The 23,925-nt window shown below is 44.2% G+C and overlaps 1 protein-coding gene across 1 annotated transcript in view; it reads left to right on the top strand.

The window, feature by feature from the left end:
• RYR3 (ryanodine receptor 3) overlaps nt 1-23,925 on the top strand; it is a 500,519-nt gene that overhangs the window by 408,581 nt on the left and 68,013 nt on the right. The window contains exons 58-65 of the mRNA XM_072808654.1: nt 1,762-1,877; nt 2,425-2,492; nt 3,434-3,555; nt 7,086-7,135; nt 7,542-7,602; nt 9,535-9,773; nt 11,196-11,277; nt 19,013-19,143. Of these exons, the coding sequence (XP_072664755.1) occupies nt 1,762-1,877; nt 2,425-2,492; nt 3,434-3,555; nt 7,086-7,135; nt 7,542-7,602; nt 9,535-9,773; nt 11,196-11,277; nt 19,013-19,143 (869 nt within the window). The remainder of the gene's footprint in view (nt 1-1,761; nt 1,878-2,424; nt 2,493-3,433; nt 3,556-7,085; nt 7,136-7,541; nt 7,603-9,534; nt 9,774-11,195; nt 11,278-19,012; nt 19,144-23,925) is intronic.

Below are 23,925 nucleotides of genomic sequence, written 5' to 3'. Positions count from 1 at the left end.
ATTCTGAGATAGCCGTTCCTCCTAAAAGAAATGTTTGCTGAGCCAGCTGCTGTTTCTTCTTTTAGTTTCCTACAGAATTTTGCCATTGAATTGGCAATAAATAAATAAATAAATAATAAAAACCTATACAAATATTTCTGTTGTAGCTCATATGAAAAAATAACAAAACTTATTTGCCATATTGTCGAGCAGGAAAGGTCAGACAGCAGGAGACCGCCTCTGGGGAAGCATTTGAGAAATATTCCCTCCGTCGCTTTAATCCTGTCCTTGGCACCCAGAGGAACGTGTACTGTGATTTGCTGATAAATAACTTACTCCCAGAAATGAAAATTCTTCTTTACCATGACTAAAAAGGAAATCAAAGAAATAAGGGGAGACAGGGAAAAGATTGTTGAGTTCAGCAAACATATCCTGTGACACGTTTGCCGTGTGCCAGGCCCAGTGGAGGGCACTTGGGCATGCAGACGGGGGTGGGGGGTGAGAGTCCCATCAGCAAGGACACCTTGTACCAGCCCACTGCCCAGGCCTCCCACCTGCTCTACCCTCCGCCCCCATCTCCCTGGTGCTGGAGCCAGAATCCTTGATCCTCTTTTTCCCCCAACCCACATCTGACAGTCCTTCAGGAAGTCCTGGTGGCTCTACCTTTAAAAGATACTCAGAATCTGGCCGCTCTTACCCATTCCATGCCATCACCATCATTCCTGAGCCAGCCTCTGAGCCGGCTTCCCTGCTTCAACCCCACCCCCACCCCCTCACCATGGTCAGTTTGAGACCTAGACCTTTATAATGTAAGTCATCTCCCTGTTCAGAACTTCCAAGAGCTTCCCATCTCAGAGCAAAAGCAGAATTCCAAGGATGGCCCATGGGGCCCTCGTGCTTTTCTGACTGCCCATTCACTTCCATCCCTACCATGCCAGCATCTGCCATATCCCTTCAACTCAGCATGCATGCTCCTGCCTCAGGACCTTTGCACCCCACTCCATGTGCCTGAAAAATCCTTTCCCCAGATGTCCATGTGGCTCACCTCCTCACCTCCTTCAGGCCTTTACTCCAATGTTCCCTCCCAGCAAAACCAGCACAGATTGCTTGCCCCCGCTCCTTTAGGCACTCTTAGGCCTTTTCATACTGCTTTGATTTTTTTCTTTTTTTCACAAAGCTAAGTAGCTGCTAGCATTCCACATAATTTATGCTTTGTTTTATGTATTATCTGTGTCTATTTACAGCTAGTATATATGTTCCATAGACGCAGAGATTTTGTTTGCCTCTCTGATTTATCTCCAGCTTGAAATTGTTTGAACGAATTGTTTGAGATAAAGATATTTTGAGGGATCCCTGGGTGGCGCAGCGGTTTGGCGCCTGCCTTTGGCCCAGGGGCCATCCTGGAGACCCGGGATCGAATCCCACGTCGGGCTCCCGGTGCATGGAGCCTGCTTCTCCCTCTGCCTGTGTCTCTGCCTCTCTCTCTCTCTCTCTCTCTCTCTCTCTCTCTGTGTGTGTGTGTGTGACTATCATAAATAAATAAAAAAATTTAAAAAAAAAGATATTTTGAAAAATCCTTTCAGACATTATTCTAGCACAGGTGTTATGTGCTCACAAAGGCAGGTTCCATGTGTGAGGGGATATCAGTCAGATGACAAACCAGGTCACTAAACCCGAAAAACCATTAACATTTGGAAAGTAAAATCAACACAGAATTGCTGATGCTCCAACGTCACATAGTCACCTCTGTTTCTTCCTGGGATTTACCCATTTCCAACCTAGAGGTATGAAGGATATGGAGCTGGATGCCTCCTCCATGGAAAAGAGGTTTGCCTATAAATTTTTGAAGAAGATCCTGAAATATGTTGATTCTGCCCAAGAGTTTATTGCCCATTTGGGTAAGTATCACTGTGACATATCCCCCCAAATGTGTGCTTCCCTTAACATTCCGTATTCTCAGAAAGAATGTGGTATTTCTCTATCAGGGGATGATGCTTTCCTACTCTCGCTGTTAGTGATTCATTTAGATGTCATATGGTTTCTGGGGGGGAAGTGGTGGCTGTGATTTTGTCCCCCTCTTTAAAAAAATCTGTTTCATCCTTGGTTTCAGGGATTATTTGAGCCGTTTGTCATTTTTCATTCAACTCATCCTATGTTAACTTTTCCATTGTTTTGCTTTGTGGCTGTGGGCATATGACTCAACCTCTGAAGCTGCTTTCTCATCAGTAAAATGGAGGAAAGGACAGTGAAATAGCTGAGAGAATTGACAGGAAAAATAACTAGCACAGTTACGAAGTCCTTTGTAAAAATAGAAGATACTCTATAAAAATCAAATGGCCTTTCCATGGCCCTTGGGAGAGTCACTCTGTTTCTAAAATGCTGGGACTGTTTTTGTTTTTGTTTCCTTTAACTGTGGCCAACTCTGTGTTACTTTTATCTTGGTAGAAGCCATTATCAGCAGTGGGAAAACTGAAAAGTCTCCCCATGACCAGGAGATCAAATTCTTTGCCAAAGTAAGTGATTCCCTGCATTTAAACAAGTTATTTTCTTCCTAGAATCTGTACAGTTTAGGGTCCAGGTTAAGCTCATCTCACGAAGATATCCAAAGCTCCAGTGGCTTTGATGAGGTGGGCATGTGTCTCTCTGTTTTGAGGCAGTCCAGAGGCAGGTAGGTGGACTGAGGAGGCAGGCAGGCCGTTTGCTCCACACCATCCCCCAGGGACTCAGGTATTTGTTCTCCTGGCACTTCACCATCTCCTGAAGCGTGATGCGTGTCGGTGCAGTCCAGATGGGCTCACCTGTACCACACCAATGGGAAAGGGGAGAAGAGGAAAGGAGGACAAGCCTCTTCTCTCTTAAAATTCTATCCCAGTGGCTAAAACTCCATCATTTGGCTCTACGTCACTGCCAGGCAGTCTGGGTAATGTGTTCTCTTGCTGGGCAACTCCCTGCCCAGCTAAAAGTACGGGTTTCTACTGCTAAGAGAAAGAAGGAAGGAATCTGAGTACCTGAGCGGGCTCTGCCATAGAACCCTGCTCACAGGACTGAATGCATGTGAGGCCTTGGGGTAATTGTGCCTGAGAAGCAGGACAGAATGCTCAAATCTGGTAGTGCTAGGCCAGGCCCAGGTGTTCCTGCTGGGGGCCGTGCCCAAAAGGCCGTGCCTGAGTACAGGTGTACCACCGACTCTCCTGAGGATGCTGACTCAGCCGTACACATACTTCTCGGGCCTCTCTGTCAGGAGCCTCTCCAGTTCCATATCCCCAAGACCTCTGGTTTGAGATGTACAAGAGGAAAATGTGTTGGAAACTTGCAATTCACCAGGTAGAATTTCCTAAAAATCTCAGGACCTATATTCAGGGACGTTTTGCTCCCTGAAAATGAACTTTTTCAAAAGAATCAAAGGAGGGGCTTTGGTTAGCTTCCTAGAAGTTAATTTATGGTGGATTTCCAGGTTCTCCTACCGCTCGTTGACCAGTACTTCACCAATCACCGCCTCTACTTCCTGTCATCCCCTCTGAAGCCCCTTAGCAGCAGCGGCTATGCCTCTCATAAGGAGAAAGAAATGGTGGCCAGGTGAGTCAACACAAGAGAAGGTCAGGGTGGCAATGTGCTTTATATAAAACCCCAGGATCCTGGAAACTGGATGGTGAGTCTTCCGGAGAAATGAACTGTGGCCTGATGGCTGGTCACACAGAGGTCGTGGCTGTCAAAGTAATTATATTCATACTCATCTGCGTATTATTTTGGCAACCAAGAGAAGCGCACTGTTTGGAGGGATCACTAGGGCTTGGAAAAAACTTGTATACTTGGATCAACTTTTATCCTGAAATAACATTTAGAAAAAGGCAAAGTCAATCCCAAAGGTTGGACAGGCAAACACACAACATTGAGAAGAAGCAGATTAATGCTGTTTTCAATCCCATTCTTATCAGGCTTTTTTAAGTTTAAATTTGTTTTAAAGAATCTGATCTTACAAGTCCTATTGTGGATGATCTGATAGTCGATATCCAGAGCAACACAATTCAATTTAAACTCCTAATAGGAAGAAAAGTGTTGGTCAGAAGCACCAACCTGTGTTCTCATCACAGTGGGTATAGCATGTGGACACCTCAAGAGAGAGGAAAGCAAGGATGCTTTCCTCATATGCTTTATGATCAGGCTAGAAGATGGAGTTCACTATGCCTCCAGTCTTGTCTGTATTTGATTTACAATAACAGGGAAAGTTAGACTCTTTTTTGTTTGTTTGTTTGTTTGTTTGTTTTGAGTTAGGCTTGTAAATAACAAAGAGTTAAGAACTATAGTGGAAGCAATCCGCTATTCCTCTAGCAGCCATTGGTGGCGGACGGCATACGGTGCACTTTGTAAAGGCCCACCCGCTGAGTATCACCATCCTTGTGAGGATAGTCAGCCTTAACACTTAACTAATGTTTCTTAAGCACAAAGCTAAGCAGTGAGCTGCTTTTCCTCCTAACACAAGTGCACAAGAACCTTACACATCGTTGCTAAACACCACCGTGCTCTAGGGACTGCCTGTGTATTCTCTCCATTTTGCAGATGAGAACACTGAGGTTCATGCCAGTGCCTAACGTGACCCAGGTAGTACATTAGGGCGAGAGCGAAAGTCCTCTCTATCCACATGGAGTGCCATTTTTTTCTGCGGTCATAACTTAATCTCGTTAAGAGAAGGGAGGAGGAACGTATGCTATCAAAATGAGATACAATTAGCATCAATCACCAAAGATTTCCTAGACGTTTTTTCAGGATGCGCTGGTCTGTAAGAAGTTTGGGAAATGAGGGGCAAAGTGAGATATTCAGATAATCCGAAGGAGGGCAAGTGTGTCTGTCTTCTTCATCTATTTTTGTTAGCTTGTTAATTCATGGAAATGTAACATTTGTTCAGCCAGGCGCCGTTTGTCAGGGCAGGGATACAACCTGGATCTCATCAGCCTTGCAGATTAGCCTTCAGATCCGTTGGGGTGCTCACTGCCCTCCCAAAGAGGCAGTAGTGTCGGCACCAAATGTGTTCACACTTCCAGACCCTCTCACCTGCATCCTTCCCCCTCTGCCCTGCCTCTTCTGCATCTGGGGCCATTCACCAGCGCCACCACACTCTCCCCCCCTGTGGTCCCTTTAATGTCTCACTTGCAGATTCCGAGACAGGGAAACACCTGGAAACTCTGGCCTCTCTCAATGCTGGGCTGAGGACAGTGTTTCTACTTAAATTATGGGCCCCATGGGGGACAAGAAAGGGCCTTTTAAAACTTCAGGTGCCGGCCTTGGCCCACCTGTGTAATTGCTTCTGACAGTGAGCAGAGCCAGTTAGTATTAGTATCCAATAACTCAAGCCATCTGCTTTGGTCAGGAAAACGTTGCTTTGTATTTATCCAGAGCAGGTGTCCACTTGGAAGCATTTCACTAGAAATATCTGCATTGATCAGCCCCTAATTCTAAAAACTAAGGTTCTTGTGATTACTGTCTACTTAGAGATGAGAAATGAGAAAACCAACACCAAGAGCAGCTAAGTGGCTTCACCACAATAGCCCAGCTCGTCACAGCAGAGCCAGGGGCTCACGTCCCTCTAGGCTGTCTCTCTCCCCCAAGTCCATGATTTTTTTTTTTAAATCAAATACATAAGGTCTTTAAAAAGTGGACACAATGGGAAGAACAAAGAAGCAATCCCTATTTCATTTCACACTAGCTGGCTGTCAAATCTCTGTTAAACTTATTCCAAGTTCTCTGAAGCTCTAGGCCAAGGTTTCCAGCTTATTCCCACTGCAGAAATAAACTACTACCCACAGGGGACTTTAGCTACAGGATTGTCCAGTAGACAGCTCAGACTTGGGGCGTTAATTGAAAACCACATTAAGGTGAGCAAGTTTAGTGTTGTTTTTTTTTTTAAGTTTTTACTTAGATTACAGTCAGTTAATGTACTGCAGTATTATATGAATTTTAGGTGACAGTATCGTGATTCAAAACTTCAGTACATAATGGTGAGCAAGTTTTCATCTCTACCAACACTCAGGGTATATTTTTTCTCCATTTGTGATGTTGCCGAAAAGACTTCTGCCCCATGGGGGTCAGGAAGCCCATGACAGGCTACAAGTGAGGGCTTGGGAGGGACTTCAGCTCAGTCTCACCTTGGGAAGCCCTTGCCCCATAGCAAGTGTTTCTAGTGTAGCGCCCCCTTGGTGTTCTCCCAGGAAGGACTGTTTCCAGAAGGGGTTGCAAAGTTCTTGCCTACCTAGGCCTGTGTCAAATAGTGTCAGGGTTCTGAGCAGCCTCCTCCAAAGAGCCAATGGCAGGACAGGTCAAGTTGCAGCCGTAGTGAGTAAGGGTCCATCAGTGGCATGTTCCAGAACATTTTTTATAAACTGCATAAGGCTCTCTACTGGACACCATGAAAGCAGAATGTTAAGATACAGCTGGACCTCCAAGGGGCTCCAGGGTGGACAAGATGGGTGAAAGCTTGGGGTAGAGTCAAAAAGCACAAAAGCATGGTAGATGGGCTTCCCTAGCTTCCAGGGAGGGGCATAGCCAAGACAGCAACTCAGGCCCACAGACTGGTAGGAAATGACAGAGAAAAGCAGTTTCCCAAAATGTTTTTGTTCCACACAGTGTCCCCTATCCCTGTTAATTTTCTTCTGTTCCCACCTGCCTGCCCGTCCCCCACCTAAAGCCTCACACACCCAGGGAAGGCTGCAAAGGGGTTTGCAGTCCATTCCAACAGTGGAAAAGAGCATTCCTGTCCAAATCCTCATTGATTCCCAAATGTCATATGGCAGGATGTTTCTGCACATCGTACTCTATAGCAGGCGATGGGTTGTGATAACCTGGTCACTGCAAAGTACCATAGTTGCAAAAGGATTCTTTTCTGTGAGGACGGGGCTGCCTCCAAGGTACCCTCATGATTCTCCAACAAGACAGTGGGAAGCACACGTTATCATAGTGTGGTCCAGAGGAGTCTTTGAGAGGAACACAGTACATTTTCCTAAAGGTCCATTCTGTGCTCTCTGTTTTAAAGCAGGGGTGGGCAGGGGGCAGGAGGGGACAAATCAGCCCTCAGATTTCTGAGCCCTTCCTACTCCCTTTCTTTTCTGGTGCAGCCTCTTCTGCAAACTCGCTGCTCTTGTTCGACACAGGATTTCCCTCTTTGGTGAGTGAAGAGAGGTATTGCTGAAAGCCTCACTCCTCCCTGTTACTCTCCTTTACTTGCATTTTGCCTTTATGTCTGGTGCCTGCAGCCAACCTGAGCCTTAGGATGGAGGTGTCACCTAAATTTGCCATAGAAAATTGGTCTGAAAGTATGATAAATGACCTCTCTACCCCCTTAACAACTCAAATTTTCCACACCGATGAATGCTTGAAGCTCTGCCTCTAACATCCATCAAATGGCAGATGTGTCAGGCCAGAGATAAATGCATTGTCCTGGCACATAGGTCTGGCACCTTGTATGTTGGTGGTTAATTATACCAGGCTGCAGTTTGTGCATATTGAGAAGATTGCATTTAAAAGATAGACTGAATGGTCTGAGGAGTCACCAGTGGTATTTTTGGTTCTAGGGAGCGATTCTACAACAATGGTGAGCTGTCTTCACATCTTAGCTCAGACACTTGACACAAGGTAAGTCCCGTTTTTTTCCAGTAGCTTCTCGAGACTCCCTTTCTGGCCCTCTGTTCTCACTTACCGTACAGAAAAGATGTGTCACTGCTCTGTAGTAGCTGGGGAAGGAGGGGAGGCAAGGAGGAGATGAATCTTAGCCTGATATTAGCACTCTCCATCTCTCAGTTCACATGATGGAGGGCCACTCTCATGGCATGTACTGCACACTAAAAGCTGAGCATTTGATCAATTCTTGTCTTCTCTTCCTAAGAAATTCATCTTTTGCAAGATAAAATATGTAATATAGCAAAGTACCCCTTTGTACCTTATTGCCCACAAAAAAAGGAAGAGCTGCCCGATGGGTGGCAAGGCCATGAGCATCCTGGGAGAGGGGAACCGTAACCCTCTGAATCCAAAGCAGCCAAGGATGGGAGATGCAGGGACATGTGATAAAAAGATCAGAGACAAAGACACATTTGAACCCACAGCCTGAGGGTCTTGCAGGAAAGACAGCTGAAAGGGAAAGAAGTCTTAACAGATGCATGTGTAAGTTCTGGAAATACAAACATAAATGATCTCATGAGAAAGAGCGGTAGTGGCAAGGACAGACAGGGAGCTTTCTTTAACACACTCATCAAGTAGAGCCCCTCGTAAAAGCTGGGAGGAGGACACACTTCCCAAAATGGTATGCAGGAGACGGAGACCAACTAGAGTGGCCACAAGATGGAAATCTACTACAAACTAAGAATGGTCACCAAAAAAAATGTGGATAATTAAAGGGAACTGTAGGGGTCTAAACCCCTAGAACAAGAACCAAATACAGTGAATATTAGGACAGCACAAATCCGTAGGATCAGGCCACAGGACCCCAGGAGCCTCAAATCCCTTGTAGCTGGGATAAGGAATCTTTATTCCCAGAAGCACATGAGCTGCCTTGGGAGAGAGTTCCTTGTGGGTTTTTTTTGTTTTTTTGTTTTTTTGTTTTTTTTTGTTTGTTTTTTGTTTTTTAATGCAGTTCAGTGTGTTTGATCGTTGTTCCTGATGAAACCCAAGACTAGAAAGTTACAAAGATAGCTCATGACTCCTTACAGGCTAGGAGCAAGCCTCACTGACTTCATGTCTTTGTTTTTATTTTTCTGGTTGGTTGGATAATTATCCTGAAAATGCTGTAGATAAAAAGCATCTGTCCTCGAAGCAAGCCTGTCATGATCTTGTGATTAAGATGTCGAAATATGGATAGTTGACTTTGTAAGCTTTGTTCCAAATCTAAGTTTTAGAAACTAGTTTTGAGGGAAGGCCTCAGACACCCAGAGCCAATCTCCATTCCCACAGGCCCATTTCTAGAGGTCTTAGTTCCTCTCCCCGCCCCCACCCTCCCACCCCCTGCAGTGGTTCTAATGAAGCTGTTTTTAAGGGGACTTTCTGTCTCTCCTCCCTTCCCTTCTCCAAGCTAGGGTATGCCTGCAAGCCAATAGAAATCTAAGCCTCAGTTAACTTCTTTGCTCTAAGAGGTCCTGTGTCATGGGAGAGCTAATATTTCTAGCTACTCCTGATGAAAGTAGCTCATCCCATAGTGAACTCTAAGGAAAGCACCTCTCCTTCATTTTAATTAGGTGTTTAAGAGGAAGGTGGCCCCTGTGTTGAGGGACACTGTATTGAGAACAGATGACTCAAGCCAGGCTTCATTCTAAACCGTCCTTTACATTTCCTGAATAACCGAGCACCATTTCCCTCCAGCAGAGAACACCATCCTGTTGTTAGCCCCTTTGGGACCATGAGATCTGGGTGGCTCCTTGGCTGCTAACTGTTCTCTCCCCCTCTCCTGACCCCATGTCATCAGTTGAACGGAGTGTCAAATGTCTGCCGAGGTTAAACAGCAAGTCACCAGTTTCAAGCAGGGGTTGGCCAGAGGTTTGGATTATGCTTCTGGTTTTAAACATGGTTTGCTTACAGGACTGTCATGAAGTCAGGCTCAGAGCTGGTGAAGGCTGGGTTACGAGCATTCTTTGAAAATGCTGCAGAAGACTTAGAGAAGACTTCAGAAAATCTGAAGCTCGGGAAGTTTACCCATTCCAGAACACAGATTAAAGGCGTGTCTCAAAATATTAACTATACCACGGTGGCTCTGCTCCCCATCCTGACATCCATCTTTGAGCATGTTGCTCAGCATCAGTTCGGGGTGGATTTACTCTGTGAGTCCTATTACTGTCTATCTTGGATTTATGTGTGCCTGGCCCCAGATAAGAGGTGTGTGACTCATTCATTTGAGCTGACCTTGAAAGTAGAACAGAGAGATAATTATTCCATACTACTTTCTCCTTAGGTTTGAAGTAATGAATGAAGTAATAAATATGTAGAGGAGCAGAAATCCTCCAATTTGAGTATATAATATTTCATCTTTTCCCACTACTATTCAGGACTAGAATTTTCCACCCACTGGCTTAGCTGTCAGCCATTGTGTTTCCACTTAATTTGAGAAGGTTATCTGACTAATCCAGCAGGGGATATAGGTTTGCTCCCAGGGTTTTTCAATACCAATTTTCCTGTTAAGAAGCCCTAATTTATTCATTGGATACCAGGAGGAAAGGGAAGCTGCTAACATTTCATTATCTGAGCCTTCAGAAAAAGACCATAGTCAGTTGGTTTTATTTCGGTTTGGTTTAGTACCACATATAGCCCCTAATGCAAATATTCCACCACCAAGCTCGGTTTCACACTTTAAATGTTGGCGTGATTTGATTCAATTTAACCAATTGTCGATAGCTGAGGCATGACTTCTATATCCCTGAACAATTGAAAATCAGTTATTTCCACAGAGGAGGGCAGAGGGATGGGGGAACATCCAAACTCATTATTTCATGTCATGGAAAGAATGCCCTTCCCTCGTTGAAAAAGTAAAGATTAAATTAGTTCTCATTGTGTGAAATCAGTCCCTGCCTTACTATGAGTCCCAGATATTGAAGGGCCATGTAGCCTATGGATTAAATTCTGTGATTTCCTAAGTGGAACATGCCCTTCCTTCAGGAAACGTGGCAAAATCATGATACAATTGAATTGTGTTTTGAAAAACGTCCATCAGAGCACTTGGGACAGGTGGACCTGAGAAATTTTGGTCTATCTCTAAAGAGGTAGGAACATTCTACATACCTTCCTAGAAATTCACAAAAGACTCATTCAAATTTCAGATTACTTACATTCTTCCTTTTAAAGGAAGGAAATATTACTATTACTATGCAAAAAATTGAACTACAATGTCTCCCTCTTTAGGAAAAAAAAAAATCCCATATGGATCTCATAGGTCAAATGATTTCTTTCCCTGAGAAGCAATGCGATTCACATCAACAACCTGCAGAGGCACGAGATGGCTCCATGGAGGGTGTTCTCCTGGCAGTGGGTTCTCCCCCAGTTGGGTGACTAGCATCTGCATAGAAAGGAACTGTATGGTGTGTTGGGGGCAGGGGCCAGGGCGGAGTGCACATGCATGCACTGCCTCTAGCTCTTGGATGATGGATGATGCCAGCATGTTCTTTCTGTTGGTAGACCCTTGCCTTGTGCCAGAGGTGAAGAGTTGGGATTGAAGCATGGTAATAACTGCTCTGTTTTGTTCTTTTCAGTAGGTGATGTGCAAATTTCATGCTACCACATACTGTGCAGCCTCTACTCCCTTGGGACTGGAAAGAATATCTATGTTGAAAGGTAATTAGTGAACAAAAGAGGTTTACACATTCAAGACTTGGAAAAATATTACTTACAATCTTTTTTTCTTTTAAGTTTTTATTTATTTATTCATGAGAGATACAAAGAGAGAGAGGCAGAGACACAGGCAGAGGGAGAAGCAGGCTCCAGGCAGGAAGCCCAACGTGGGACTCAATCCGGGTCTCCAGGATAACGCCCTGGGCTGAAGGCAGTGCTAAACTGCTGAGCCACCTGGGCTGCCCACAGTCTTTAAATACTTAACAATATCTTTTCAATACAGCAAAATCAAAATGCTCACTGAAATGTGATGGTGATTTTTGAGTCTCTGTCATTAAATATTTATGGCAAATCAAGAAATGTAGTGAAGCTGTTGAGATTTATGGGTTTCTATGGAGATATGTAAAAATAAAAAAAAAAAAATAGCACAGGCCCAGATTGGTGATACTTGGCTCAGGCCAAGTCACCAAAATGGGGCTTAATACCTAACCTAATTGCAGTTTTGTTTTAGATTTTATCTATTTATTTGAGAGAGAGAGACAGAGACAGAGAAAGAGTCCATAAGATGTTGCCAGATTCATAAATCTTCCATGAGATCTTAGAAGGAGACAATGAGATCTTCAGGCTTACTCAATTGAATTTTGTTTTTTAACAGATAGCTGGTAAATGTATGTGACTGGAGAAACAATACCACATAGCCAAGCTAAATCATGTGCTAGTGACCAAAAACCACCGAAGAAATGTCTGTTTCTTCATAGTCACAGCTTTCAGAGTTCCTGTGGTTAAAGCTTGCAGAAAAGCTCAGGGGACATGAGGCTGTTACTTGAGTGTTTAATGAGTTTCTATGTGATACAAACCTGGACATTTACCCTTCTCAATTGTCAGATTAGCTATAGTTTTAAACAAGTGCACATTTTGGTAGCAGAAATCCTGTTCAGAAATCTTAAATCTGAACAAGCTGATCCAGTTCCTAAGGGAAACGACTGTTAACTATTTGGAGTATGTCATTCCAGATGTTTTTTCTGCACCTCTACGTCCATACACATGTGAGAGCATAATATCCATATTGCTTTGCAACTTTGTCCTGTTGGGTGAAGCTAAAAACGGAATTTATCATTCAACTCCCATTTTTAAATTTATTATTTAGTTAAAATAATAATTTTCTTTCTACCTTAAAAAGGAAAGCAAATTTGGTGCACTTCTATTCCTAGCTACTTCCTATCCTTTCTACCTTTCCTTTTCTGCTATGTAATTTCTTTTTTTTTTTTTTTAAGATTTTATTTATTCATGAGAGACAGAGAGAGAGAGAGGCAGAGACACAGGCAGAGGGAGAAGCAGGCTCCATGCAGGGGGCATGACATGGGACTCGATCCTGGATCCCCAGGATCAGGCCCTGGGCCAAAGGCAGTGCTAAACCGCTGAGCCACCAGGGCTGCCCTGCTATGTAATTTCTTATAACAGGGGCACCTGGGTGGCTCAGTCAGTTAAGCATCCAACTCTTGATTTCGACTCAGGTTGTGATCTCAGGGTGGTAAGACTGAGTCCTGCATTGGGCTCTGCACTGGGTGTGGAGCCTGCTAAAGATTCTCTCTCCCTCTCCCTCTGCCCTTCCTCCCAGCTCCCCCTACTCCCACTCACTCATACTCATGCATGTGTGCACATGTGCACACACTTTTCCTCTAAAAAAATAATAGTAATAATAATTTCTTATAACATTTATATTCTATTCTAGGACAAATATTCCCAAGTTGTTTACCTTAGTTTATATTTTAATAACTCATCAAATAGCCAATCCTTTTGTTTGTTTGTTTGTTTGTTTTAAGATGTTATTTATTTATTCATGAGAGACAGAGAAGGAGAGGCAGAGACACAGGCAGAGGGAGAAGCAGGCTCCCTGCAGGGAGCCCAACGTGGGACTCGATCCCGGGTCTCCAGGGCCACGCCCTGGGCCAAAGGCGGCACTAAACTGCTGAGCCACCTGGGCTGCCCCTAGCCAATCCTTTTGAACCATGACTTTCCCATTCCTAATTTTTTGTTTCAATTTGTCTCTTGGCTGGCCAGACTTATCATTAAATACTTGTTTCTTTACCTCTTGACTCTATGAACAATTTCTTTAAGTATTTAAAGACTGTGGGCAGCCCACAGTATAAACTCCTTGGGTCATATTTTTCCCGCCTCAGAAGCATATACTCTTTGCTTCTTTGTGTCCTGACAATGTGCCCTGGGCCAGGTGATTTACTGACTTACACATGACTTTGCAGTGGGAGGGGAGAAGCTGGCTGTTCATTGGATTCTTTCTTTGGTCTTGAAGCTCATTAAGTTCCTATAATATGTTCCAAGATGTGCTTATTCTATGTCAGTCCCCTCGGCTTCTCAGAACTTAGTATGTCCCCTCACAGTTCAGAATTGAGTCTCCCATTATTTACAATCTTTCACCGTATTATGTGATTGTTGGGGTTTTTTCCCTAGCTGTTATTCAGGGAGAGATTGTATTTGCTGGCTTTTCCTTAATCTTCCACACTTCTCATTTTCTCCCAAGTAACTTTTAGCTAGGTGCTCTCTCCTGTTTGGTGTTTGTAAGGGATTTCTCGAACTCTCTCCATGTTCTTGACTCTTTTTATTTTCTGTGAATGTATAGAAAAGAATTTTTCTGTATTTTTTCTGGATAATTCTTCCTCTGTACCATGTTTCCCAACTGTTTCTAGGTCATTAGCTACATTGCTAGTTCTCAAGAATGGAAAGGAGCATCTGTGCATGTGTGTGTGTATGTGTGTGTGTTTGTGTGTGTGTGTGTGTGTTGAAGGAGTGTATGGGGAAGGAACATCATCCAGCTTCAAATCTGACAAACTGGCTCAGGACCTTCTCTACCCACAGTGCCTTTAGCTCTAGGGTACATCTACCTCTAGCCTTTTGTACCTCCCCCCAAAAAAGAAAGCAAGTGGCCCAGGTGAGAGATGACAGGTAAAATTTTTAGTGCATCCCAAAGACCTATACAAAGGCTTTTGTATAGTCATTTAAAGTAGGTTTATTCCATCTGGTAGAAGACGGGTCAGCAGCTACAGGACAGGTTTCCTCTCACTTTCCCTCTCTTCCAGTGGCTTCTCCAGGCTTGGAGTCCAGGTCACAGGAATGGCAGGTGGCATGTATACTTCTTCCCTACTCTGTCCTGCCTGTCTCTCTGCAAGGTGAACCTGATCCTTCATCCCCAGCAGGTCCCTCAGGGCCTGCTTCCCACGCTTCATCCTCATTGTTTCAAACCGAAGTTCATATTCTGGGCTCCTCATAGTCCCCATGTTTACTTCCAGAGATTTCTACACTCTGCTGTTAGTCCAGAAAGTATGTTTTGGTTTCAGCGTTCCCACTTGTGATCCATACTTTGTGGCTTGACATTACCACACATTTTCCAATTTCAGCACAGATCCAAATGTCTTCCCAATTTTTTTTTCCCCACTTCTTGTGCACTTTACAGAAGAAACTTCAGTCAAACACACCATTTGTCTACCACCAAAGTTTCCTTGGCTAATGAATGCCTGCAGTGTTGCAAGGGAACCACTAAATATTTGGTTTCCAGCTACAGCTTGAGTGTGCATTGTGGATGAGTGAGGTTCCAGACACCTCAATGAGAGTGTTGACTGTAAGGAGATGAAAGGGGCATTGAAACAGAATAGAGACATTTCTTTTAGAATATGTTGAATTGAGACAACACTGAGGTTACTGACAAGTAGAGTTTTCAACAAATTCTCAGCAAAGGGTCAAGGCTCTTATACATTTAATCATAGAGACTACTTGCCTTCTTTTATGTAGAGATACTTTAATCACAGAGCGTGTGAGAGGGGTTAACGGTCAAGAAACGAAACCTGGAAATTGATTTAAGCATCAAACCTTCATTTTATTTCAAATGAAAACTGTGGTTTTTCCCTTTTACACCTTTGAGATATTTATTCCTTCCTGTCCTGCCTCCTTTGACCAGTTGTTTCTGACTAAACACTGCATACATACCTTCCCTAAACCTCTGAAATGAGTCTTGCTGCTCTAGAGCCATGGCGTACCTTTCTGCCCCCTTGGGGCATATTATTTCCTCTCCTCAGCATCCTTTGGAATATACACGAAGGAACTCTCAAGATTGCAAAGCACCAGAGATGTGCAAGGCATGATTCTTATTACTGTAATGACTTTCACTCTGCCTGGATCCCTAACAGTAGACATTTGAGAAGCTAGGTCTCGATCCATGGAAATAAAATCAAGAGATGGACAATCTCTGCAACTTACCAAGTTAGAAAATAACAAAAATTGAAACACAAATTGCTCTCTCTTCAATCTGTCACCATTGACCAAGTTTTACTATGTGAGAACTACTCTACTAGGCAGTGAGAACTGAAGGGGAGAGAGAAAGAGAGCGCCACATCCAGTGAACAAACTCTTCCAGTAGATCTTTGGTTGCTCAGGAGCTGTTTCAGTAGTCCTCGTTCTGCTTGGTCCATACCTGCACTGCCACCTTGGGGAGCGCTAAGGTCCAGAGAGGCATTCTAACAGCAGGCCTTTGCTCAGTCCCTCTTGGGGCAGGGGGTGGGGGGCCAAGGTCATGAGCAGACTTCTGGGCTTTACTTTTACAGAACTTTTCACAGCTAAACCAGGAGAACTGATTGATGTTTATCCCTATTGGCTACATGACTAATTAGCATTGCTGTGAGCCCTAGACTAGAAAATGCCCTGTTGGGAGCTTGTTGAGACTCAGAGTTGCCAGTAATTAACATCAGAGAGCACAGGGAATGCATATCCCCAAGGCAACACAACACCGGAAAACTGTCTTTTGCCCCGCGGGTTGTTGCTTTTGTATCAGAGTAATTTTCTAGAAATCCACTTTCGTGAGATCAGGACTTTAATTGATGAGAGAAAGAAAAGAGAAGTCTGGGTCCAGTTATCAGCCAGACAACTCAGAACCAGCTGTTTCCAAGATTCATCTTGCTGGGCCAAGTAGAGTTTGCACTCAGATTCAACATTCCCCCCTTGTCATCCTGGTTTTCACCCAGATTTTCTTTCATCCATGTTCTCCCTGTGGTATTTCTTTCACCTTCATGGCTTATCTCTTTCCCTTTTCCTCCTGGAAAGGCAAGACTGAGGAAATAGAGTATTTCTCCCCAGGGCCACTGTGCTTGGTAGAAAAAGTGAGGCTTGCTCAGAAGTGAAGCCATGTTGCAGAAGGTCCCCAAAGAGAAGCCCAGGTCTCACTCCCTTGCCTTCTGACAGAGATACAGCCTGCGGCTGGGGCGGGGCAACATGACGACACAGGACACAGAGGACCTGTTCTGTCTGAGGGCTGCAGCCCTGCCTCCAAAGCAGACCTGGATGGGGGGCTCTCACAGTCACACCTCCAGCAAAAGGATAAAGCTGTGTCATCACCCGAGAAGTGATTGCCTGACTGAGGACTTTCTTGCTTACTGGGGGCAGATTTTAAAGTTATCTGCTCACACACTTCACAGCAAGGCGAGCTGTCAGCTAGTCCCGTAAAAGCTGAGCTCAGAAGATAGAAGATAAGGATTAAAACCACATGTATTCATTTTCCTTTAAATTAATCAAAAAGTGACTTTTTTCATAAGTCTGGTAACATGATGGAAGATGGGATGGAGGGAGCAGATTCCAAGACAGCTTTCTACTCACCCGTCCTGTGAGGCCTCCACCCTCCTCCCTCTGTCCAGCAGATTCCTCTTGCCTCTCAGCCATTCTTAGACCCTCAGGCCTGCCCCTTGCAGGTTCTGCTGCTACCCAGCCAGCCAGCCATGACAAGTTATCTTTTTCAGGGCCAACTAAGATCACATTTTTAAGCCAATTCAAGTGTGCCTCTTTCTCTGCTATAATGAAGTTGCAAGTTGATCCTAATCCTTATAATTAGACCATAAATATATATTATTTTATCACATTGCTAAAGGGTTCTAAGGAGGAAGGATTTTTGCTATCTAGAAGAAGAAGGCTAATGTTCAGACAATGTGGCTTACTCCTAGGTGGGCAGTGGCTCTCCTAGCCACCCTCCACCCCATAGTAAACGCTTGTCATACACATCCAGAGGCCCTACACTTTTGGCATTCTGGCTTCTTAGAGCTGTTGGAGTTGTTGGCTGTTATCACAGTGAAGGGCAACTAACACAGCCTTCAGTTCAGGTATTGGTGGGAGTTGAAGGGAACCCTGAGGGCTAATTGCCTCTCTATTCCCACAGAGCTACGGTAGGGCTATAAGAATTTGCTCCGGACTCCAAGTGCATCCTCTCTCTAGCTGGCAGTTTGCCCAATGATGGATCTATAACATCCCCCACAATGTAGCCTGACACCCTCAGTTCCCAGGGATTCTGCAATGGGCTTCACAGACACAGCATCAGCACTTACTCTGATTGGCCAGACACAAGGGAAGACTAACGAGATATGTTTGAACACTTTGAGCCCCATCCACTTCTTACTTATAGACCTATCATCTGCACTAATTACATTTGTACCACAGTCTAACAGAGGACTCATAGTACTCAGTTAAAGAAATTTTGGGAACTGACCTCACGTGTGTGACTCACAAACTAGGCATGTGGTCTGACGGTGACTGAATGCCAGGAATTGACCAAAAAAGAAATATCTATGGTGGAAAAACAGATGGCTCTGGTATCTTGTTTATCAGAAAGCAACAGATGTCAGCACCCATATAGGACCCTTCAAGCCAGTGCTGTCACTAGCAGAAAGGGTCTGCTGAGCTAACCAGTACAAGTCCAAGACTAAGCCCAGGTCCAGGAGGGGGAGGACTATCTCTGTATCAGCTCTGCTTTGACCAACCAGTGACTCGTTCCCATTACTTACGTTTGCTGACTTGGTTGGCAGGCAAGAAAGTACAAGGTCTTTCAGTTGGAAAACTAGAAAACCAAACAAGGAATCCTAAACATTTTGTTCTTGCTTGGTTGCTCATTTCACAAAAAGACTTGAGACTCAGCTTTATACATGATGGACACTCAAATATTTGTGTAGAATATTTGGGAGAAGTAACAGGTCTTTCTTCTAAATTGAGCAATGTGAAGCCTGTTGTTTCTTTTGCAAGGCAGGTCTTTTATTTTGTGTCTTATTGGTACTTTTGGCCCATTATCTACCATTCCCACTGGCAGACAACAGCTCCATCCAAAGCAGGGAATACACACAGATTATACAGATTTCAAAACATTTTGAGAACAGAGAGAGGATCAAATTCAATTTGGATGACAGCAAAATATGCTTTCAGAAATGCTGGAAGAGAAGAACAAAGCTACATAGTGTATTACTGTATTGCCATAACCAGTTAAGAACCAGGATCCAGGGACACCTGGGTGGCTCAGCAGTTAAGCCACTGCCTTTGGCTCAGGGCATGATCCTGGAGGCCTGGGATTGAGTTCCACATGGGGCTCCCTGCATGGAGCCTCCTTCTCCCTCTGCCTGTGTCTCTGCCTCTCTGGGTCTCTCATGAATTTAAATAAATAAAATCTTAAAAAAAAAAAAGAAAAAAAGAACCAGGATCCAGGTGGTAAGACCATTGAACGAACACCTTTCATCAGTGTCCAGAGAAAGATGGGGGAGAGAGAAGTGCTTGTAATCTTGCTGAGCCCAGGATCCAGGGATGTCCAGTGGAGTAATCTGAGGGGAGATGGCCTGAGACATCTTGGGGAAGCGCTTCTGGCTTCCATCCATGGGGCCAGGCTGTGGTAGCACCACTTCTAAATGGACTTCTTTGTTTCCAGGCAACGTCCTGCCCTTGGAGAATGTCTGGCCTCACTGGCAGCTGCCATACCAGTAGCATTCCTGGAACCCACCCTTAACCGCTACAATCCACTCTCAGTCTTCAACACCAGAACCCCCAGGGAGAGGTCTAGTAAGTATCTTCCCTCAGAGGTCTTCAACCCGTGTGTTGAGAAGAGAGCAGCCAGGAAGGAAAGACACCCAGGCAGGGAACAGCAGCCTTGAAGGACTTTTGGTTTATGTAGTCTCAGAGGGGCCAGGAGATCAAAGCTAGGATCCATGTTGCATGTCTCCATTTTACTGGAAAAAGGGACATGGGCAGGTACCTTGTTATCACCGGACTTTGGCTTCCTCTTCTGTACAGTGATACAGTATGGTTGACTTCTAAATCCCTTCCCTCCTAAAGCCTTAGGCTCTCTAGTCTGCCCTGGATCTCAAGCCCCCTTCTGTGCCTGGCCCACAAAGATAGGAGACTCAAAATGCAGCCCACGGATTGAGGCTCATAGACAGACCATTTAAAGCTAAGGAAAGGAATAGGGGTCTGGGGATTCAAAAGGAGAAGGCAATTCACAGACAGGTGAGAAGCAGAAACACTTGGTAAACGCTTGCCCTGCCCTGCGGATGAATCTCTCAGATGAAAAAGTCATCTCCCGTAAATAGCTCACTTCTTGGTGCAGGCCCCCTTTCTAATGTAAATTTCCTTTATAAAATTTAGACTTCTCTTCGACAAGGGTAACTTATTTGTTTTCAGAGCTTCTCCTATGTTTGTAGGTTCTTAAAAATAATCAGCCCAAAATAATCCTTATGCCAAAGAGGCATATCTTTAACTGGCACATTCTGCTTCAACTCAACTGCAGGGGCAGAGTTGATTCATGGTAGCAAAGACCATCTGGCCTGCAGTGTCTATTTACTATCTGGCCCTTTATAGAAAAAAGTTTTCTAGAGTACTCTAGAACTGGAATCCAAGGCAGGTTATACATCTGCTCCAAGGGAAATGGAAGGGAGAGTCCTCCTTTAGGGAGGAATTGTGACTCTACTGGAAGTCAATGGAATATAGAGCAGAGGAATTTGAATAAAGCTTGGACTCCAGTTAGAAAAAATTACTGTGACTTGATGGAACATCAAAAAACTACCACACTATCAGCCTAATCAATATTAAAGAAGAAAAAACCATAATAAACTATTTCAAATCAGGACCTATCTTATTCAGAACCAATGCTTTCTGAAAATAACAATGGACCGTCACAGTAGATGACTAGACTGTGTGGCAGTTCCATTTAGTTCAAGCCCCCTTTTCAAACTGCTGTGAGATCCTGAGAGAGTTCTAAGAGCTAGAACTCTATTCATATCACGTTCTTTTGTCATCCTCTTCTTTTCAGGTAAGAATGCAGAGTGCTAAGCCACAGCTTTATTCCCACTTGCTTCTCGTTGCTTCAGATAAAGAAGTGCATCACGCCCAGAAATGATGACCAGAACAATTTAGACAAGGACACTTAGCAAAGTTCTGGTCCTGAGCTAGGATAAATACAGTGGAGACTAGTGTCAGAGTTAGTCAAGAGAGAGACATTGCCCAGATGCTTCAGCCTGCCAAAGTCTCATGTGATTTCTCTAGATTAATGTTCCACCCCGTCAGCCTCACATCACCCTTTCTTCCCTTTCTTGGACTAGCAGAAATATGTCTCTAACCTTGTTTGTCTCCACCCTTTCCTGATACTGAATGAGTCATATCTTGCAGCTAACATGGGAGCTGAGCAACTGAGCAGGCTCTGGTTTAGAAAGGGCTGTGACATCTGTAGCCATATGCCAGCCCAGATGTTGCTCCGCAGCTCCAAAGGGACATGGACTCAGTCATGACAGTGCTAGATATTTATCCATTTGTTCTGCTCCAACTGTGATTCAGGAAACCCTGTATCTCTGACCATTATGTAGAGCTTGGGTAAGTGGGCCTCCTCTGCCCTTGAGTTCATAGACATATGGAAGCAGGCAAAATGAGAACTTGACAAAGATGAGGGAAATCATGGATAAGTTTTGAGAAGGAAGGGAATTACTCTGTCCTATTGTTCTTCTCAAGGGCTATTGGAAATATGTTCCTTCTTATTTTATATATATTACCTTTATTTAACAAGACATACCGATAAATGAAAAATAAATATCAACCATTGCATATTCCACAGGGAAGAAAAGAGAGAAAGATGTGATTTAGAGATGACAGTTTTTCATCCATCAGTGGCACACTGATGATGATGAGCCCACATTTGTCATTATTCAGTTAATCAGCAGAGGGAATGCTGACCATGTGTGTGGCTCTTGAAAAGTAGAGTGTACATGAATATATGTTCTGAGATAATCGGGTTTGCCTGGAGCTAGAGAATGATGGATGGCTTAATGGACTCTAAGAAGGGTAGACTTCATTCATTATACAAAGTGAGTGACCTCAGGGACCAAGGTGGGGGAGGGATGTATAGGGTGACAAATGATGTGAGCCTTCAATTTAGAAGAATAATATGAGCTGATATATCAAGGCTTCAGGCAATTGGACATCTCTATTAATTGACAGTTCATGTTTTGCCAGCAGTTACCCATATTAATGACTCTTCTGTACTGTAAGACCCTGGAGCATTTTCTGATTCATCCAGAAACTAAGATATGCCTAGAAAAGGCTTAATACAGGTATCTTCCAGGTATTCAAAATTAGATAAACCTTTGGTTATGTGTGTCAGTGGTCTGTTAATCAGATTATTAAACAAGATACCCTGGTCACCAGCCAGGCTGGTCCAGAGAAAGCAGGAGGTCCACTTCCCATGTCAGTGGCCTGCCTACACAAAGAGGTAGTACTCCCTGATGCTGCCTTCTTGGGGAAGGGCAGCTTGGTGAAGAAAATCTGACTTTAGAATCTTACTTGGTGGTTCTCAAACTCTAGCGTACATCAGCATCATGTGGAAGGCTTATCAAGACAGATTGCTGAGTCTACCCCTAGAGTTTCTAACTCAGTAGACCTGGATTCAGAAGGTCTGAACAAGTTTCCAGGTGATGTTGCCACTGTTGGTGGGAGAACCCCACGTTGGGAACCACTAATGTAGAAGATGAAAAGACTGTGTATTCTAATGATAACTCCAACAGCCTTGGGTCTGATTCTAACAGGACCTAGCCGAGGCTATGTTTCATGTACATAACTCAGCAACATTCATTCTGTGGATTTATTATGTGGTATTTGAAGTATGAAACACCATCTGAATCACAAATGTTTCTTTCACTCAAAGACCAATTACATATAAATAACTTTTAAAGGTCATCATAATGATTCCAGTGCAGCACCCTCAAGCAGCTCTTTTCTTAGGGGGAATAAATGTCCTTGGTGATGTATTGTCTGTATGACATTTAAACACACACACACACACCTGAGTGCTTTATTGAGAATTTTACAGCAAACAGTTGTAAACTTAAGTTGTATCTATGGCAGTTGCCACTGTTCTATGTGCAGTTTCAAGATAGAAGGCTTGACTTATCTGTCTTTAACTTCTTGTATGTATAAAATGGTTTTGTTTGGAAGGGTCCTGCAGACCCCCATGTTGATGTCACCCCTGATGGTTGCTCTACTGCAGGATCCAGGCCAGACATTCTCTGCACATAACCAACATTGGCAATAAACCATGTCGATGTGTAATTCCCTTCCCATGTAAATCACAAGAGTTTCACATTCTTTAGCTTTCATGCTACTAACCCTTTTGAATTGTCTGGATTTTTTTTTTTTAAGATTTATTTCTTTATTTAGGAGAGAGAACATGAGCACAGGTGCGGGGAGAGGCAGAGGGAGGGAAAGAGGGAGATTCTCAAGCACACTGCCACTGAACACAGAGCCTGATGTGGAGCCTGATTCCGGGACCCTGAGATCATGACCTGAGCCAAAATCAAGAGTCAAAGGCTTAATGGACTGAGCCATCCAGGCACCCCTTAAATTGTCTGGATTCTAAAGGATATTGGCCCCCTTGTGACTTTCAAGGAAGAGAGCTCTTTAGCCACAGTGATAGCAGCAGAAAGTCATCGTTAGGCAAAGAGTGTTCGGCCGCATGGGGCCTGCTCCGTAGCAGGGAGGCCCCTACATATCCATTGCATGCTGCTTGTTTCAGCTGCACGTTCGTTGTCTCCAAGACAGCCAGCATTGCCCTGCATCTCTGCTCCAGGAAGTACAATAAAAGAAGAAATCAGAACGGTTCCTTTCAACTGACCGATATTCCTACAGGCTGCAGAACTGGCTGTGACCTCTCTTAGTCATTAAGCCTTCCATTCCTATGTACCTAAAATCTAGAGAAGGGAGACTTCCAGCCAGCAGTAATCCCAATGGCAAAGGGCCTGCAGGTATAGCTTCATTCACAGAAGATATAATTTTATTTGAAGGCCTCTTTGTCCTTTGAAATTTGTGAGAACTTGGCATTTTTCTCCAAATATCAAAAATAAATCTCAAGTCATCTAGTGGAACTGACGTTCCAGAAAAGCGTTCCACCTTATCCTGTGGCTTCTCAGATTCCCTAGGCCCCTGTGGTGCTTGCTGCCTTGGCCCTGGTGTGGGAGGTTTAGCCTGCAGGTGGAATCCACATGTGATCCATGTCCCAGGATCCATGTCCCAGGACCAGGTGGACCCGACCCAGGCAGGTGGGTTGGTGGTTAGAGGAGACAGAGCTTTGGGCTGGTACCTCTTTCAGAGCCTTGTTATCTTCTTACCTACCAGGCCCCTCAGGCTGCTTCTAGTGTCTTCTGTCTTGTCTTGTCCTTCCACTTCACTAGAACAGGACGGCTAGCCACTGATGTTGCCGTTTGTGATGCTGATATCCGACAGCCTTCCCTGGTTTCATGTTGACCTCTGTCTGTTGCTGCATCGTCCTGTCTGTCTGTATTCAGTGAAGTGACCACAGTCTTC

Source organism: Canis lupus, chromosome 32 (assembly GCF_048164855.1).
Source record: "Canis lupus baileyi chromosome 32, mCanLup2.hap1, whole genome shotgun sequence".
Lineage (NCBI taxonomy): Eukaryota > Metazoa > Chordata > Mammalia > Carnivora > Canidae > Canis > Canis lupus.
This window is presented reverse-complemented; position numbering and strand designations above follow the sequence as displayed.